This window comes from Misgurnus anguillicaudatus, chromosome 6 (genome assembly GCF_027580225.2).
Source record: "Misgurnus anguillicaudatus chromosome 6, ASM2758022v2, whole genome shotgun sequence".
Taxonomy (NCBI): Eukaryota; Metazoa; Chordata; class Actinopteri; order Cypriniformes; family Cobitidae; genus Misgurnus; species Misgurnus anguillicaudatus.
The window spans coordinates 15,666,154-15,686,853 of record NC_073342.2 but is presented as its reverse complement, the minus strand read 5'-3'; the positions used below and the strand labels follow the sequence as shown (position 1 = coordinate 15,686,853).

General features: G+C 38.9%; 1 protein-coding gene across 2 annotated transcripts in view; it reads left to right on the top strand.

Moving 5' to 3' along the window:
- The window catches only part of det1 (DET1 partner of COP1 E3 ubiquitin ligase), a 38,404-nt gene extending 21,241 nt beyond the window's left edge, over nt 1–17,163 (top strand). The window contains exons 1-6 of one of the 2 annotated variants that reach the window (XM_055192060.2): nt 9,415–9,710; nt 11,038–11,803; nt 11,992–12,345; nt 15,525–15,715; nt 15,995–16,186; nt 16,780–17,163. In XM_055192060.2, coding sequence (XP_055048035.1) covers nt 11,051–11,803; nt 11,992–12,345; nt 15,525–15,715; nt 15,995–16,186; nt 16,780–16,969 — 1,680 coding nt within the window. In that variant the 5' untranslated portion in view covers nt 9,415–9,710; nt 11,038–11,050 and the 3' untranslated portion in view covers nt 16,970–17,163. Of the gene's footprint in view, nt 1–9,414; nt 9,711–11,037; nt 11,804–11,991; nt 12,346–15,524; nt 15,716–15,994; nt 16,187–16,779 lie in introns of those variants that run through there. The other variant, XM_055192062.2, reaches the window with a different exon arrangement.
- Nucleotides 17,164–20,700: the final 3,537 nt, after the last annotated feature.

The following is a 20,700-nucleotide window of genomic DNA, read 5'->3' as shown; positions in this document are numbered from 1 at the left end:
CCCTCCACCCACCTAAATCTCACGAAAACCTATTTCGACCGTATCAAAAAACATGTCAAATAAAAATGCCTTACGTGTCTTTGCCGATGCGCTTTGCTGAAGACGCGGAGAGCGCTTCTCTAAAGATGACAGCCTGTCTTCTTGCCATGTGCCGTAACAAAAGCATCCCATGCATCCAATGCCTGTCCCTTTAAAGCCTTGCTGCGTCCCTGCAGGTGGCCTGTCAATTTTCTGGATCGCTATGACGTCACCGCATGCTAGAAAACCCAGAACGTCGACCTTCATAATAAAAGTCATCTGGATTTTTTTCTTTCTGTTTTTTTTATTTAACATTAATTTTATATATATATTAAAAATAGTATGCTTTATCTGTTTATTTGTTTGTTGAGTCGATTACCAACATATACATAAATACATAAATAAATTAATCATTATATCATCATCACATAAGAAAGACTGAGAAGATTAAAAACACGTAATTAATGTTAAAAATGTAAAGCGCGCACCCACGCACAACATGATTGGGATGCACGCGGCGTGTTAATTGGCATCGTGATTTTCTTTTGCATCTGTAGATTTGTCTAGTCACAACCTCAGAGGATACTTTGGCTTGTGTTGAATAAAAAACAGTGTGGTGTTTTTTCTGTACATACACATTGAATCAATATTTACACTGTCCTTGATTAGCTTAGTTATCATATAGTTATGCATTGCAAGATATACATGTTCACAACATATGAGAATTATTTCGAAACTCATAATTTATGGTGAATGGAAAATAAAGGCATGTAAAGCTTTAAGATTAACATGAAATGCTTTAACTTTAGTCAGTTTGGTCAGTTTTGCATGAAGCAAATGGTTTGTTTCATTTGTGGGCTTGCCATGACCACAGTGTTACAATAAACAATTGATCAAATTAATTATAGGCTAGGCCTATATGAAACAATCTCTCTCTCCTTATCTCTCTCGCGCGCGCACACACGCGCGCGCACATTTTAGTCTGTGTATATATACATAATGTTTGCGATTCCATTACGATGTATTGGCAGTGCAGCAGTACACAGTCTCTTTTGCATGTTTGACGAAGTAAATACGCTGCACATTGGCAAAACATTTAACAGCAACGAAAATATGAAGCATCCTCAGGGGATTTTTGTGCAACTAGTTGTTTACAATTATGCAAAAATAAAATCCAGAATAACTTACTGCAATCCGCTTTTTATATCGCCATTAATATTTAATTTTGGTCTTCTGCTGCTTTTACAACATTTTGATCATAGCTTGCACACATGATAAAATGTGTATATAATAGATAGCCTAAAAATCATTTTGACATTATTTTTATACAATTGCAAGTTACAGAAAATAAACGTGCTGTGCAAATGCGCACGTGCTTGATAAGCAAATGACACGTGCTTAACTGTTTACTTAATAAAATTATAAAACGTATTTTTTACTCACAATTAAATATGCTTTTAACAAATAAATCTGGTTCATCGCTCAACCTCAGGCCACGCGCAAACTATGCGTTTCTATGTGAATGAAAACCTTGTTCAAATAGCATTCAGTTCCTCAAAAAGACGAATATTTGATTTTTTTGAATCATGCACAACATTTCGTCTCCTTTAGGTCGTGATAAATCCAGGCTGCTGATTTCCGAGCTCATTAAATGGACACCTAACGGTAAGTGAGATCGATGTGAGTCCTCAATCTGTGCTGAGGAAGTGAAGATGTTATGCAATTGGAAAGGACACTGATAAGTCCGCAGAGGAGATGCCCTGTTCTCGCTTTGACTTCATTTGAATGCCATCTATACTTATTTACAAACATCTGAGTACTTTATAGTCTATTAAGTGTATAAGTTCATCTAAATGGCGTATTGATAAAATGTGTTACATACGTCCAAACAGATGCTGCTGTGCACTTCCTCTCTGGCTATTTAAGCAACATTTCACTTGTCATTTGTGATATTTCCCCATCTAAGGAAATGAACCTCTTTTCCTGTTAAATTTAACACATTCCTGTTTTAGTCTGCACCTTTTTGTGTGCTTCATAAGATGGACCCATTTTAAATGCCAGAATCTCCTTCACAATAATAAATGGGATTAAAATGCTGTCTTTGCTCAACAAAGAAATTGGGAAATTATGTTTTTATCTTAACATGAATTTTATCCACTTAGGAGATCCCAGCTGCAAGGAAGCGCAGACAGCCATTTTAAATTTCCATAATTTGCTTGCAAAAAGCCACAAGAGGTGTATTTTCAGGAACAAATGTGCTATTTGTCCCGTCTATTATGTTCAGTGCAATATTCTGGGACTAAAATGTTTGGTTTGTCATGTTGTTTTGTGAGGCCTTTTGTGCCATCCTACTGTACATTTGCATGATTGTCTTTGTATTTCAGCACTGTTTAATTTTTCTTTTTGGGGAATAGGGCTGCTTGTATGACAGAGGTTACCGTACAGAAACTGTAATATTGTATATTTCATTCGGCAGGGGTAGATTTTAGAGCCGTGTGCTTTTTTGCTGATCGTGGATTTGCACATGCACGAGATGGTTTGTAAACAATACTAGCTACACAATTTAATGCTCGGATTAAATTTGAGATGGCAACGCTTAACAAAGACCATGTTTGAAGGCACAAGTGTTTGGAGACTCCCTTATGAATTGTGTCCTTTGTAATTAATATTAATTTGTATATTTGCTGGTACAACACACAAATGACATGTGGGTAATAAAGCCCAAATTAAGAGGGTATTTATCATGGAGATTGCGATCAATTAATTAAAACCAATAATCTCAATACACGCAAATTGGCGTTTGGTATACAATGTAATTGTGGAAATGCATGCATGGAAAACAGCCAATTTAAGATCCAATTTGTTGGAGGGATGACAGTTGCCTTTTAAAAATGACAATGCCATCTCAGGTGTACAGCTGCTTTACATGCTAAACAATACAGTAATGCAAAAAAAACACAGTGAAGGCCTTAACATGTGTTGTAACGTAATAATGCACAGTACACTGCCAAAAAATGTCCCAAGATTTCCCCTTGTCACTGGGCCTTGCCTTAAAAAGGTCCTTATATGTACCACTTAGGTTCAGATATGTATACATTTCGTATCAATATGTACCTCTGAGGTACTAATATGCACTCTTTATAACAGCAAATGTGTACTTTTTGAAAGAGTACCGCCTGGTGACAGCTACACTGTAAAAAGTTTGATCAATTGATAAATTATTTCAATTGGTAACACCTTAAAAAGTTTAGTTTATTCAACTTAAAATTTCACGTTAGGAGAAAAATTTTAGATAGATTAGTCAATTTTCTTAAAAAAAAATCCAGATCATTAACTCACCACCATGTCATCCAAAATGTTGATGTCTATCTTTGTTTAGTCGAGAAGAAATTGTGTTTTTTGAGGAAAACATTCCAGGATTTTTCTAATTTAATGGACTTTAATGGACCCCAACACTTAACAGTTTTAATGGTTTAAAATTGCAGTTTCAAAGGACTCTAAACGATTCCAAACGAGGCATAAGGGTCTTATCTAGCGAAACGCTTGTCATTTTTGGCAAGAAAAATAAAAAATATGCACTTTAAACAACAACTTCTGACGTCGAAAGGTCACGTGTTACATACTGTATATGAAACGACCATTTGCGGACCATTTTAAACAATAAACTGACAAAAAGACATTAATTAGTATCATTCAACATACAACAACGTCGGAAAAGTCCTCTTTCTCCACACTTGTAAACACTGGGGTGTAGTTTTGCATACTTCATCCGTGACCTCTTGACGTGATGACGTATTACGTGAGGTCGCGCTGGTGCGTCACATGACCGGAGGAAGAAAAGTTGTTGTTTAAAAGTCAATATTTTTTGTTTTTCTTGCCAAAAATGACAATCGTTTCGCTAGATGGGACCCTTGTGCCTCGTTTGGGATTGTTTGGAGTCCTTTAAAGCTGCAATTTTGAACTGCATTGGGGCTGTTGAGTGTTGGGGTCCATTGGGGTCCATTGGAATGAGAAAAATCCTGGAATGTTTTCCTCAAAAAACATAATTGCTTCTTGACTTAACAAAGAAAGACATCAACATTTTGGATGACATGGTGGTGAGTAAATTATCTGGATTAATCCTGACTAATCCTGAACTAATTGAAGTAATATTTTTAGATGAACCAACTTTTCAATTTTAAAGACAATTTTTTGACCATTTTCTCTAATAATAAAAAGACATTAGAAAATGTAAATTTTATTACTTTTATTTTCTTTACCAGTTTAGTGGTAATAAACCTTTGCGTCCCGATCCATACATTGGATTCCTAAAAAAGGTGCATACAGCCTGACAAAGACCCATTAAAGGGATAGTTCACCCAAAAAATTTAATTCTGTCATCATTTACGCACTCTCATGTTGTTACAAACCTGTATAAATGTCATTGTTTTGATGAACACGAAGAAATATATTTTGAAGAATGTTTGTAACCAAACCGATCGGAGTCCCCATTCACTTCCATGGTATTCTTTTTATCCTACTATAGAAGTGATTGTGGCTCATGATCGGTTTGGTTACAAACATTCCTCAAAATATCTTCGTGAACAAAGTAATGTTTAGATGTTTATAACAACATAAGACTAAAATCATTCTGACAGAATTTCAATTTTGAGTGAACTATCCCCTTAAGCAACTTAATAGACTTTATACTTAATAGACTTTCATAATCAATTTATTGCTATTACGGAGGAAGTCGCCCACTTTTAAGGGTCACCTGGGGCTGTTTACATTATTTATTAAAGAGATCTATGTATGCCTGTGGCCCTAATCTACCCTACAGCCTGACGCCGCAGCGATAAGGGTCAGGTTACCGGCCAAGCAGAGGCACAGGCGGTTCAAAAGTCACACTGACAGATGTCCGTATCGGTGTTATGCAAACCTGCGCAGAGCGAATCCTTGTTTAGCTAAGCGGGCCATAAGTAATTCATTGTATTTAGCGAGAAGCAGCATCTGTTCAGCAGCCCCTGCGAGGAAACCCTGATTACCTGGCAGAAGGTGCGGCCTTTCCAGGTAACCGTGCTAATCAGCTAATGATCACGCTGAAGATTGTTTTCCCAGCGTTTAGCCGTTCACCGTTTTTTAAGGAGTATGTATAGCGGATGCGAGCGGTGGCGCCACATCACATCTGGCAAGAAAAGTAAAGTCCTTCGGGGAACATGGGTGGAGAGTACAGAGGCGGCTCGACAAGTTCCCCTGACATTAATGTTTCCTTCACTGACACTAATAATAGAAAAGTGCTCATCAATTTCCTTTCACCTATGATCTTCAAGTGGCAGAAATTGCCGCCGCACATTGATGGCCGGCTTTTTTGGCGCAGGCGTGGTGCGCCGCTCGGGCCTCCCCGCTGAGATCTCCCTTAGCTTTCTTAAGGGGTGAGAGGGTAATTCTCCCTGAGTGTGGTTTCTGCACTTGACCTCTCTTTGCTTCGCTTTAAAGAGTGTGTTTTGATGAAACGCTGAAATCATTTCTTTCCAAACTTCTGCTCCATCTCCGCTGACCTAAACTGGGCCGTATACCACCGAAAAGCCTCAGACTTTGTCCTGCCTTCTTCTCGCGTGGCCCCGGGAGCCCCGTAAAAGCTTGAGATTTGAGATCCATACAAGCAAAAATACAACAAAAACAGGGCTCCCAGAGCAAAGGAGAGTGCCTGCAATTATAGAAATACAAGACAAAAGGCGTTTTTAGGCACTCGCCGATAGGAGCAAATAATAAACGAACATTTTCACCCTCTCGTGGAGTGAAAATCTTTTTGTTGATGTTCCAATCTGAATTCAAGGTCTGGTGAGATGCGGCATTGTTGCTTTAAACCAACACGGCTTACGTGTCCAAAACTATCCTTTAAGTTAGCTCAATGCACAAACAGCGACTGAAAAAGGCTCGAATCACACACATCTCAAAAAAGGGAATATACAGTAAGCAAACTTTGCCCGAGTATGAAGCGGAGAGTGTTGAAATCACACCTGATTTGCATGCCCTGCAGTCGGAGGTTTGTACCGAGGACTGTACAGAGATGCAAGCAGTCCCATGATACACTGAACACACTCATTATGAACACAACCATGTCGGTCCAGGATGTTTCCCTCCCCCATAATACACAAACGCACACACGCATATCACACACAAGGCGTCTTGCGTGCATGCACGCACACACAAACATCCAGAAAAGAAAGATCGGCATACTGCACTTGTCCTTTACCCCTCATCCATTGTTTGCCACTGAGAGGTTTCCACGGAAACCGGAATTACAATTTGCTTGATACTTAAAGACGAGGCAGAAATGTGTTGTATAGCATCTATTGTAAGTATCATAACTATTTCAAACGAGAGGCGGCAATGTAAAACAATGACACATTTAGTTGGGTTAAAATCTTTATGCATTTACTGTGTATGCAATAGTTAATTTATCAGTAACGTTTATATAATAATTAGCCACTTAACAATTAAGACTCTGCGTCATATATATATATATATATATATATATATAATTTGTTTTTGGGGGGGTCAACACGGCACACAATGTTTGAAAAACGGCATCAGATTTACGCTGTCAGTCTGTGGCTACATTGATTGGACCAGCAGGGCTGCAGAGAAAGGTTTGCTTTGGTAGGAAACAATGTTTCTAAGCAACAGCATCCTGTCAGCTGACCGGCAGGGCCAATGAAACGTAGCCATGTATTCTGGCCAGCCAATGCACGAGCACACGGTTATATTTCTCTCTGTCAGGGTTTAGTGTTAGGAGCATATATTTACACACACTGACCAAGCAGACAGCAGGCAGATTGGATTCTGCTTTCAGGCCTTTTTCACTGACTCTGAAAGTGCGATAATGTTGCAAATAAAGTATTATGGTGTAGCCGTATAATGGCAAATATGGTCATAATAAAGCCTGAGTGGGGTTTGGAAAGAAAATGCAACCTGTTGATTGACTCAACTAATAAAACATTCAAGTATTCATATAGCAGAAATCCACTAGAATCATGACACATGACTCTTATGTTGGAATTAAAAATGCAACATTGGAGTTTCAAAAGACTTAAATGAGTCATTACGATGTATATGATCAACAGCACATGCATAAGTCAAGAAAAGGAAAAAAATATTCCAAGGAAAAACTTAACCGAATTCTGAAAAAGGGAAAAAGTTTGCAGGAAGCTACAATTACGGCAACATTCTATTATGTTGCAGAGTAGCAACTATATTGAAAAGGTAAAAGCTTCTTTTTAAATGTCAAACACAGCCTCTATGCAACATAGATTGAAATGTTAAAAAAACCTGCATCTTCGCTTCTCGTGCGCAAAAAGCAACCTTTTAAAACTTATTTTTCCAATTACGTCTAGCATGCAGTTAGTTCGCAATTAAGGCTGTGCGCTGGCGGTTGAAGTGTACTTGGGAGTTCGGCTTGGCCATTTTCGAGATCGGAATCGGGAGCGAAAGTTTGATTACCTCAAAATTTGCGATATCCTGGGGCTTTTTGTTTTGCATCTTCGTCATTAGTCCCTAAAAACCAGCCTTGAGGACTCTTCATTTTCCACTCGGCCTTTGGATTCAGAGGAAATGAATCTTCCCGGGTCTCCGTGCATTTTGTGGAAGGTAAAATCTGGGAAACATAAACCCAAAATGGAAGATGATGACCCTTGACAAAAAGAAAAGAGCTGAATGAAAGGCCATTATTTTGAAATATCCGGAACACAAACCCTATATACCGTAATGTTATAGCTGCCATGGGTTTGGCCCCTAAATGAAGTGCTTTGGCCCATGGGTGGTGAGTGCACTTAAAATGCTGGCACGTAACATTTTGAGGGCTCTAATATTCTTTTCCATGTTTTTTTCCACTGGAATACCTTTCAAGCTCGCAACCTGCTATAATTGAAGATTACAACTTATATAATCTATCAACTGGGTCTCTACTCGGGTCGAGGATAATTGGGTACAAATCCATTATCATACTCTCAAGGCCAAGCTCACTGGTTTCCTTCTGTGCATAGTTCTTATTCATTTTCTTTTCCAATTTTTCAGCTCTCGTAATCCATTTTGAAGAAAGTACGCTAAACGGCAAATTAGACTTTAGCTCATGTTCCCGTTTTTTTTTTTTTTTTTTTTTTTGATGGGGTTGTTTTGGAGCTCAACATCAGAAGTGCTGCGAACATGACTGAATTTACCACCTTATTACATGTAATAATTAATGTATACAGTAGTTGTACATTAATTTTATGGTACGCATTAAGCATTGAATATTATGGAATATTATGTCAAAATTTATTTTAATGAGAATTTGCAAATGTAAAAATGCTTCTAGTTTAAGATTTTGTTTGACTTGATTGAAATATTTTTTATAACCTAAAAACTGTTTAAAATGAGCATGCCTTTCTCTCTCCAAAATTCAAGTAAAGGTCTCCTACACAAAAGAGTAAAGATTTATTTTGCGAGACATTCACAGTCAAGCTTTATTTATTGACTTGATTGATTGATTTTTACATTACTTCATTCTGTGTCCAAGCATTATTACCTTTGTCCACAATAGTTTAAAAAACCCTTCACTATAATAATTTCAGACTGTACCTTCAAACTCCATTAGTGATGTTCTGTAAAGATTGATTGACCTCTGTCCTAATCATTTTGGAGCTACCCCTGTCTGAGCCTGTCAATTGACATTTAAAAATTGTTTGTTAATATCACAATTTTAAATATTTTCTGGAAGAGGAGGACACTGCCTATTGAATAGGAAATTAAAAGTAAAGTCCAAATGCTCCATAAAACGCCGAAGTGAAAAGGCAGTTTGAGCATCCATCAGTTTTTTTCTCTGGCAGAAAGGAAAGATACAAAGAATGAAGTGACCCCATCCGTCACCGCTTTGCCTTTTTGGTGTACTCTGCTAATGGGTGCATAAATGGGAAGTGCTTTGTCCCTAATTATCAGTTAATTTCGCCTTTGTTAGCTCTTTCACCATCCAACCCCTGACCAAGAGATTTCTTCTGCCTGGAAAGTAAATTTTGATTATTTTTATGCTTTGCTCTAGAAATTCTCCCTTAATTGTTTCCAGTATGTGATTATCTCTTCAAAAAATCAAACTGATAAGAATTTTGAATATTCAGAGCCTAGTGACATTAAAGGAAAAATTGGATAAGACATTTAATCAAATGCACCGATGATTTAAAATATTACAAAATAAGCATCAAAATAAGCTAAACAACTTTAAATCAAGATTTTAATTCCATAGTGTGTGGTTACGTTAATAACAAATATACATCATTCTAGTTATGTCAAGCTTTGAATATTTTAAAAGGTAGAAATTGTAAGTGGGGGGCTTTTACATGTAAATATTGTGGAGATCCACTGCACCAGTCCAGATGTAGTTGCGCGGTCTCGCCACTCCTGAAGGGGGCGCTGTGGCACCGCACGCGCGTCGTGTTCACTGTTTATATGTGGTTGTCACGCGAGCTACTTCCGCCGGCTAGACACTCTGAATCGGCTTTTAAACTTATTAAAACTCCCCTTTAAAATTTATTAAGCGCGATTAAGGTGTTGATTTAAGGTTTTTGCTTGCATGTTATCTTCTCCAGGCTTTCGTTTGACAGCGTGTGTTCGCTATGACGGTAACTTAGAAGCTGCAGAGACGTTAGCATGAGAAGCGTTTAAGTTACGCGAATAAGCAGGTAAGAGGATTGCAAACGTTTGTTTTTAAAGTTAATTTTGTAGTTTTATTCGCATTTGTCTTTATACGAGCTTGTTTTTATTATTTGGGCTCAAAATAGAGTCAGGGAAAGTACACTTGGGAAGAAATGCCCTGCTTGACAGTTTCTGATTTGCAGAAGTAACCTTATTAAAACACTGTAACATTTAAAAAAATTAGAAATGCTAAAAATATGAAATGCAAAACTTATTAGTGTTTGGCTTGTCCACATTTCCGTTAATGACAGCATACACTTGAGGTTGCATTGACTCAAGTTTGGGCAAAAACCGATCATGTTTTATCTCGTTTTAGCACGACATATATGAAGTCACATACAGTATGACTTATAACATAACCTGTCACCTATATTGTGACCTACAATAATGGTCAATGTCAAACATTTGCTTGTTTGAATAGTGACAACAAGCAATGTTAAATAATGTTAATGTATCTCAGTGTTAAATGTTAACAGTATCCCACCGGAGTACATACATACAGTATTTACATAACACAAAAAATAGAAAAAAATAATACACCACGGAGTAATACATTATTTTTTATAAGAAGAATAAAAAAAGTATGTGAGCAAGTTATTTACAAATGTAGATAATAAAGTACTAAATATTATTAACTGTTTAAGTACTAAGCTCAGTAGTAGATTGCGTTAGCAGCACAAAACGTCATGGGTTCGAACCCAGGGAACACACATACTGATATAAAATGCAGTGGCGGCTGGTGACTTGTTTTTTCGAGGGCACTCGATGCGAAGTTCGTCACAACATGTATGTAGCCCGTCGTGTGTGGTTCGTAATTTCAAAATATGTGTCCTGCGCGTTGAGAGATCCTATGTGCATCACGTGTCTTGTCAAAATAAGTGCCTGCTGCAGACGTGTCTAAAGGGTTTATGATAAAAAGAGACGCTCGCATTTGCCAGATACTCGCATAATCTCATGCGTAATCAGAGTTTACTGTTAAGTTAGTGTCTTGAGTGTATTTTGTGAACGTGAGCGTGTATTTTGTGAATGTGACGCGTTGGCACCAGGCACTTATTTTGACAAAACACGTGATGCACATGGTTCACATGATGCAACAAACAGATATTTTGAAAACACAAGCAACACACGACACTCCAAACACTTATTTTGAATTTGCGCCCCTCGGATGAGCAGTCACGAGCCGCCACTGATAAAATGTATGCCTTGTAACGCACTTTGGATAAAAGCCGAAATGCGTAAAAGTATTATTATGATATGCAATAATGGGCATTTAATATGATATCTTCCAATAATGTTTGAATTGATCATTTGCAGTGTTAATACTGTTATGGCGTCTCACAACATCACAACACCAGAAGATGATTGCCCTACTCTGAAGCCGAGACGGATTCAGAACCAGAACGTAGTCCACCGCCTGGAAAGACGCCGGATCTGCTCGGGCCCACCTGGGGCTCACTGGTACCGTGTGCGTTGCTTGCACCAAAACCTCTTCCCAAATTTCACAGTGGTGAATGTTGAGAAGCCCCCCTGCTTCCTACGGAAGTTCTCCCCTGACGGGCGCTGTTTCATCGCATTCTCTTCCGATCAAACATCCCTGGAGATCTACGAGTATCAGGGATGCCAGGCTGCAGAAGACCTCCTTCAAGGCCAGGAAGGTGAGACCCTGGCAAACGGGAACGACCAGCGCTCCCTCAATATCAGAGGTAGACTCTTCGAACGCTTCTTCTCCCTCCTCCACGTCACCAACGTCGCCTCGAATGGTGAGCACTTGAATAGAGAATGCAGTCTGTTTACGGACGACTGCAGGTATGTGATCGTCGGTTCTGCTGCTTACTTGCCCGAGGAACCTCATCCGCATTTTTTCGAGGTATACCGGAACAATGAGTCGGTGACCCCGAATCCACGCTCTCCTCTTGAGGACTACTCGCTGCACATTATAGACCTGCACACGGGACGCTTGTGCGACACGCGCACCTTTAAATGCGACAAGATCATCCTTTCACACAATCAGGGACTTTATCTGTACAGAAATATTCTGGCTGTGCTTTCTGTGCAGCAACAGACCATACACGTCTTTCAGGTAAGACAATAATGTGTGGAGCTATTTATTGGGTATTATTAATGCAAATCACCTTATTTCTATTGTAAGACCAAATAAATGTCAATTTAAAAAGGCTAAAATACCAAACAGGCCACCCTATGCCATTGGTCAGCAATAATAAAAAATAAAGGGACATCTTTTAACAGTGAAACGTGTGTTTATTTTAGGTCACATCAGAAGGAACCTTCCTCGACGTCCGCACCATTGGACGTTTTTGTTATGAGGATGACCTCCTGACTCTGTCTGCAGCTTACTGCGAGTCTCAGGCCGAAAGTCTGCCCGGTTTCTCTCGCCTCTACAAGGAGAAAACCATCAACTCCCTGAAACACAGGCTGCTGGTGTACCTGTGGAGGAGGGCGGAGCACGACGGCACCGCCACGGCCAAGCGGCGGTTCTTTCAGTTTTTCGATCAGCTCCGGCAGTTGCGCATGTGGAAGATGCAGCTTCTCGACGAACATCACCTCTTTATCAAGTACACAAGCGAAGACGTGGTGACACTGAGAGTCACCGACCCATCGCAGGTAAACACCATCCCACAACGAACACGTGTGCAGTGAAGTAACTTGAGATTTAATCAGATACGCACCTGCTGACATCATTCCTTAATCTCCGTTAGCGTAAGAGGTAACGTCTGTAATCCTTTTGTTTTGAATCCGTGTACAGGCAGGATTTGTGTTTTGTTATTATTTGTGCCTTTGGCTGTCTTTATCTTTAGATTGAGTATTTGCTATATAGCTGTGGTTTAACCACACTAACTTTAATTAGCCTTGCTTAGACCACTAATCCTAGGTAAGGTAGTAATCTTCATTGTTTAATTTTAGATTATGTGTATGAGTGATACAATTATTTGGCACAGACATCTAGGCACCAAAATATATGGTGGGTGGGCTTTCTTGAGTTGGGCCAGTAAGTTGTCATACTAAACACCCTAGATTGATAACTCTCATAGATATATACACTAGGTGTCGCCTTGGGGTTCAAAGCATGTTTCAAAACCGCCGCCATCTTGGAACAGGGGTCTTGTCATAGGAAGTAGATAGGTAACGCTGCTATCTCCGCCTGTACTTCGAATGCATGGACGATGCCGGACTTTTGTGCTGCGTATGGATGTTAGGCCTACTAGCATTATATTTAGAAAAAGTAGATTTTCTTAATATCAAAACTTGAAATTTTCTCTGGACTCAGTGCTAAATACATGTCTGACCATTGGAATGAACCCCCCCAAAAAACTAGAAAATCACATTTATGACGATTTATGGTGATTTTATTTCCATTACACTTTTCCCTACATTGATGCTGATGCATTAAAGGAATATTCAATTTTCTTAAAAGAAAAATCCAGATAATTTAATCACCACCATGTCATCCAAAATGTTGATGTCTTTCTTTGTTCAGTCGAGAAGAAATTATGTTTTTTGAGGAAAACATTGCAGGATTTTTCTAATTTTAATGGACTTTAATAGAGCCCAACATTTAATACTTAACTCAACACTTAACAGTTTTTTTCAATGGAGTTTCAAATGACTATAAACGATCCCAAATGAGGCATAAGGGTCTTATCTAGTGAAACGATTGTCATTTTTGACAAGAAAAATAAAAAATATCCACTTTTAAACCACAACTTCTCATCTAGATCCAGTCGTGATGCGGCAGCGTGACCCCACGCAATCATCATGACGTCAAGAGGTCACAGAGGACGAACGCGAAACTCCGCCCCAGTGTTTACAAATGTGTTGAAAGAGGACCGTTCCTACGTTGTTGTATGTCAACTGATACTAATAAATGTCTTTGTGTCAGTTTATTGTTTACAATGGTCCGCAAATTTGCGTTTTATATATATGTAACACGTGACCTCCCTACGTCACTACGCATTAGGTTGCGCTGGACCGCACCTAGACGAAAAGTTGTGGTTTAAAAGAGAAAATATTTTTTATTTTTCTTGTCAAAAATGACAATCGTTTTGCTAGATAAGAAGACCCTAATGCCTCGTTTGGGATTGATTATAGACCTTTGAAACTCCGTTGAAAAAAATTGTTAAGTGTTGAGTTAAGTATTAAATGTTGGGCTCTATTAAAGTCCATTAAAATGAGAAAAATCCTTCAATGTTTTCCTCAAAAAACATAATTTCTTCTCGACTGAACAAAGAAAGACATCAACATTTTGGATGATATGGTGGTGAGTAAATTATCTGGATTTTTCTTTTAAGAAAATTGAATATTCCTTTAAAGAGGAGGGGCTCCCCTGTTTCAAGATGGTGGCTCTATGTGACGCATTCTTTCCAATGAATAATTCTTTTCTACACCCTAGCAACCATAAAAAAACCACGGAAACTGCTTAGCAGCAACACTATGGGATAGAGATGGAGCGTTTTGTACTTGCTGTTAACGTCCTCGTACTGGGCATTATGCATTTTTGTTTATGTTCACATAAATAAAGTTTGTAATAAGACATTAGTCTAAATTGGCAAAGTCAATTATACAAATTATAAAACATAAATATTACGAAATGACTGCGTAACTAAATTTTATTTTTGAAAGCGCTGACATTTTTGTGTGTGTGCTATATTATGAGTAGATAAAGGCTTTTTCGTGTTAAAATCTTACGGTTGTTGCGGCATGGCGTGAACTAGGGCTGCATGATTGTGACAAAAATATCGTAATTGTTGATTATTCGCTTTGATTTTGTAATTGCGATTATTATTGTCGATTAATAGATTTTACTTTGAAGTTTTGACATGTTTTAAAACATTCTGTAAAGCAGCTGCATGGTAAGTTCTAAACATCCAAAATTAAATAATAATAATGTAAATTACAAATAATTATGGCAGTTATGTTGTTTGTAAAAAATACAAAACGAATTGCTTAAGGACACGTCAACTTATTAATTTTAAAATAATAATAATAAAAATGACTGTTTTTGATGTCGAAACACCATAGACTGTAAAAATAGATGGACGTAGTATCAGTGACGTCACCCATAGGTTTCTGAAGATCATTTTTGAAGCTTAAAGTAGGCGGTGCCTGCCGTCGCCAACTTCGCCGAGCGTCACCGTGCATCATTCGCGGATATCCGAAAATGGGTAAAAAGGTGGGACGTGGGTGAAGATGAGGTGGCTGCTTGCTGAAACCACGCTCGCCTAGCTTGACTCTAGTGACAGCAGTGGCTGTTCAACCATCACTCAAGCGGCCACGCCCTTAATTATGCAAAACTTTAAGGCTTAATATAATTTAAACGATGAGTTACAAAAAAATTCACCCCCCTCACAGTTGTCATTAAGGGCAAAATTAGCTATACAGACCAAAAAATTGTTGTACCAGGCTGTAAACATATTTTAAAGTTGGCCATTTTAACATGGGGGTTCTATGGGAATTGACTCCCTTTTGGAGCCTGCCTCTAGCGGCCAGTCGATGAATTGCAGTTTAAATCACTTCCGTATTGGCTTCGTCAGAGAGATCGGAAGGTTGCCCCTCACGAAACACAAAGAAATTAGCACAAATGGACAGTTGTATTTGAGGCTTTTGTTGATTATGTTATTGTAATCCCCATTAGTTTTCCGATTAATTGTGCAGTCTTGGCGTTAACACCCTTTCATTCCTTTTAAAAATGTAAAAATATTTTTTTTATTAGTTAATCTAAATACATCTGAAGTAGTCTTGTGTGTGAAGGGGTTAAGTACCTGATCTTACTTTCCTACTTCCAGCCTTCGTTCTATGTGGTTTACAACATGCTGACGACGGAGGTGATCGCTGTTTTCGAGAACACTTCAGACAAACTCCTCGAGCTTTTCGAGAACTTCTGCGACCTCTTCCGGAACGCCACACTCCACAGCGAAGCCGTGCAGTTCCCTTGCTCTGCGTCCAGTAACAACTTTGCCCGTCAAGTGCAGCGCAGGTGAGATGTGTAAATCAAGTAGGCCGATTCGACAAACCACAAATTGATGGCGAAGCCAGAGGAGGTCCGAAAATTCACTCTGTCAGAGGTCTCGCGCCAACACTTTCTATTTCTTAAAAACCCTAATCATATACACCTCGGGTCCAATTTAAAAAAAATATTGAGGAACTTTATGAAAACCTCATCCATCATCCATCCAAGTGAAGCGGGCGGGCCTTAAGGTGTGTAATTCATTACTTAGCCTTCACATTATTGATAAAGCTGTGTTTTTGCCCCCAGGTTTAAAGATACCATTGTAAATGCCAAGTATGGAGGGCACACGGAGGCCGTGAGAAGACTGCTGGGACAGTTGCCCATTAGCGCTCAATCCTACAGCAGCAGCCCGTATCTGGACCTCTCCCTCTTCAGCTATGATGACAAGTGGGTGTCTGTCATGGAGCGACCGAAGACCTGCGGCGATCACCCCATACGGTAATCTGATGCATTAAGTGCCTTCATAATGCAATTGTTTGGTATTAAAAAATTTTAATAATTAAATGGGTTTATAATAAACATTTTCCAGCAATGACATATTGTAGTTCAGTTCCCTATCACAAGATTTTTTGTAGTTTTATGTTTAAATACATTTGGTGCAGTAGAGCAGTCGAAACCTAAGCCTAGATTTTTCCTTACCACATATCCGTACATATTTTGTCATGCTGAACATTTTAGCATAAAGTGCAGACATATGCAAAGTCTAAACTTTGTTGACAAAGTGCACAGTGAATAACAGAAGAGGCCAGAATGTACGCCCACTTTTCTTTCGCATAGTGAAAAGTGAAGCCCAGCGTGAGGTCTGCATCAACTTCCTTGTTAAATCTTGAAACACTGAAGTGTAATTTCATGCCGTGACAGGGGATCTTTAAAACACTTTTTGAGAGCTCTCTAAATTATCTTGACAAATGTTACCATAATTCTGAGATATGCTTGCTTATCGAACGCATGCCTTTTGCTGTAAAATATACCCGTTTTTGCTGTCGCGTTCGTTGTGGCATCGTAATAAACTGGCACTTTCTTTTGTCCAGGTTTTATGCGAGGGATTCGGGGCTGCTGAAATTTAAGATCCAGGCAGGCTTGCTGGGCAGACCCATTAACCACACGGTCAGAAGACTCGTGGCGTTCACCTTCCATCCTTTCGAACCCTTCGCTATCTCCGTACAGCGCACCAACGCCGAATACGTTGTCAACTTTCACATGCGACATGGATGCGTATGAGGTTTTTGTGGATGTGGAAAAATCTGTATTTATTTTAAGCAGATATGATGCATGAAACCAAAGATTTTTTTTATTACATTTTATTCTTAATTTGTTATTTACATTAAAGTTTTATTTATTACAAATGTTACGTCTTTTATTTTATTACGCTAAGCAATGTATGTTATCTTTTTATTAAATTGCATTTTGCAAAATTTTATTGTATTGTAGTTTTTTGATTGTAGGAAACAAAAAATCCATCTTACTAAATTTCCTTCTCTTTTGAAGTTGACAGAACATTAAGATATTCACAGTTCGTATTCGTGTGTAATGTAATTTTTCAAATGACCGGAAAGTAAAGAATATGCTAATGCCCCCTTTTCGAAAGCCTAATGAAATAGTTTAGCTGCCATTACCCAGCCACTTCCCACATAGCAGACCAGCATTAACCAAACACGGAGGTGGGTTCAAACCGCCATCGTGAGGAACACAACAAACCCTAACGTTACAATAATCACAACAAAAACTAATTCTGAAATTGGTTCATTATACCCAGTTTACTAAGTGAGAGGTTTCCCAGTGGGAATGCAATTGTTCAGTTGACAGAGCAGAGGTTGAAGAAAATGCATCTGTTTTAACAACCACTTCAGCGCTGATTGAAGGACAATTTTCAAAACAGGAGATTGCCACGGCTTAAAAAGCTGGACTAGCGTGTGGAGAGGAAAGGTTTTTCCTTCACAACTACGAAATATAAAATTATAACCAATAAACCGAATGCATAAATCTCAAACCCCACATTTGGACCTGGCAGAGTCTGTGGGTAAGGCGCACAAGAAATGTCCCCCCACCAGTCTAAAAGCTTTCTTTTCTTAAGTTTCGCAAAGTGACATTTTTTGAGTGGACCCCTAAGTGGAACTACTGTAAGTGTAATCATTTCCTCAAGGCTTTATGAATACGAATCCCTGATATCCCGCCAGTGACTGACAGAAATTTACCCTGTCCAGCGAGATGACCGCGTTCTCGTCGGTGCTCGGGGCACGGTTGCGCGCGCGGCCCCTGAACGCGGGAATGAATGCTTTTAGCCGCGGACCGGACTGAAAAGCGTGCCTCCCGGGGTTCGGTGTGGGCGGGAGTGGGAGGGTGTCGACTGTTCTTCGTATGGCTCCTCTCTCGTTTAATTCAACCGTAATTGCGCTGCCGCAGTACGGAACAAAAAAATCCTACCGGGGTTATAATTTCGCCGCGCAATCAGTTCAGTTTTGCGCTCCATGAGAATAAAGGATAAGAAGTGGAGGTGAGGCGCGCGCCACACTTTACTGAGGAGAAAATTAAGTGACGCTATAGGTCAATTGTGATGGCGTTATTCGACGTTTTCAGTCACGTCCTTACATCTTTGGTGTTCTTTTATGTGTTAGCATGACCTGCCCCGCTCGTAAATGCTCGGGATGCGAGCTAATTAATTAGATAAAAGAAATAAAACGTTTACCGCGGAAGTGACAAATACGCCGCGCGCTTTCTGCTAGACCTCATCAAGCGGTTTAATAACTGACATTGTTGCGCGTGGCCCGTGTTGTCGACACGAGACAGTACCTGCATCACTTAAGATGTTGATGAACATCCATTATGAGCGAGCTTTGGGTGTCTTGTCTGTCAAATGATGAACATCTGCACATGCGCGCTCTTACATACATGGTGACTTGAACTTCTGACATTTCAGGTGTTCTTTTGGACTTAGAAATCTTTACGTGGGGCAGGTTTCACGGACAGTGTTTACATGAATCCAGGAATATGCCTTAGTTTATATTAGGACATTTAAGACCTGTCTGGAAAACCGCCTGGAAATGAGCCTTTTTGGTAGACAGTCTTTCCATAATGTTATTCAGTCAATAATTAATACCCCAAATATTGCTATAAATTCATTTTTAAGGTTTCACAGTTTTAACCCCATCGAATATGTCATGTAGGTTGGTTTCTGTATGCATTTTTGGCTGCTTAAAAGGTTTCACAGGAAAAGCACAAGTGTAAGGTATAGGCTACAACACATGCTGACCATTTGTGACAACAACATGCTCCACTATACAGGTAAACATTTGATTTAAGTCAAACAATTAAGTACAAAACATTACATGAATATGCAAGGATCAACGCAAATATTTCTTTATTCTGGTCTCGGTCGGGACAGTGGTTCAGGTTTTTACTTGCCCTGCCAGGGCTACCACAATAAATAAAATTATCTGTTGGGATACTTTTTTAATATAGCCTACATAAAACTTTTTTGTTTTACTTGTTGATTTTATTTAATCATCATCATTTATTTATCATGCATTTAATGTTCATTGTTTAAAATGCCAATATACATAAAATAAGCCAATCTTTTATAATTTTTTAAAATAAATTAATATTAAGATTGAGGCTATTGATACAATGTGGTTTGGTGGGCGACTCACAGATGCCAGGCGGGGCATCCTGGTCAGGGCTTTGAACCAGATTTTTTCCTCAATTGGTTCATTCTGAACAGAAACAGTATTTTACCGTTTTCGGTTCAACCCCAAAATTGACGTTCCTGAGCCGGTTAGAACAAAAAAATAAAGTTCCTGAACCGGTTAATAACGTTTCATGTCAGCTGTGGGACATACAAATAAGTAGGCTGATCATTAGGACATTAAACTTAAATTATTAGTCTACATAATTTTCCTTAACTCTCTATCTGGTCATCAAACATTAAAAAAGGCTACATTATGTAAGCAGCATAACTGTAATTCTGATATGCCTACATTTGTTTCAGCATTATACATGAATTAAGACAAGGACCATTTCTGCCATGTTGTTCATTGGCAAACAACTTAAACAAATGTTTTTATTAGAAAAAGAATACTGTGGTTCACTTGCTTTTTGAAACGCGTCTCTCCGTGTATGCACTTTTGAGTGCACTAAAACACGCGTGGCAAACACATGCCGGCAAAAATGACGGAGAACTCACAAACGCGTCACTCAAAAACGATTTATTCCTCCGTACACTGGGTAAACCTCCGTAAAGACAGGTTACTAAACAAAAAAAAAAAACACTCATTGTTATGAGAAAATGAAAGTAAGAGGAAAATGGTTGCAGCATCAGAACTTCAACATGCATGTGGTGTTGTTAACCACAACTGAAGTGTTCACACTTTTGCCCATTTTAAATAAAGTTTTTTGTTCCGGAACATATATTTTTTGAAAGTTTCTGGTTTCGTTTCTGTTCCTTGCAAAACATCAAAAGTTTCTGGTTTTTGTTTTCTTTCTGTGAACGGGTTCAAAGCCTTGGTGCCATGTTGGAGACCACTGTTTTAGAGTTTGAGGGCGAAGCACTGGCCGGAGCTTCTCTCTTATGCTCTGATATGTATAAAATAACCCAAAACTACATTAACAACCTCCAGTATGACACTTGTGAAAGCTAGCTATATCAGGTTCATTAGTAATGATGATATTAAAAATGTATGTTAAATATCAGAATTCATTGATTCAAAACCGTTTACTGATATTTATTAAATATTATATGCGCCAAAAACACCACGGTTTCCCCTATACAACCTTAAAATCCGCTTGTCGTCAGATCTTGAACTTGCCCTTGGCCCTCGAAACAACACAGGTGGCCCCTGTAACACCGGTCGACTTTTTATAAGTGTAGACCCTTCAAACTTGTAATCAGGCACTTATTTTGTGTTAATTAGGCCTGCACAAATGGCAGCAACCTAGCATGCCGAGAAGCCACACGT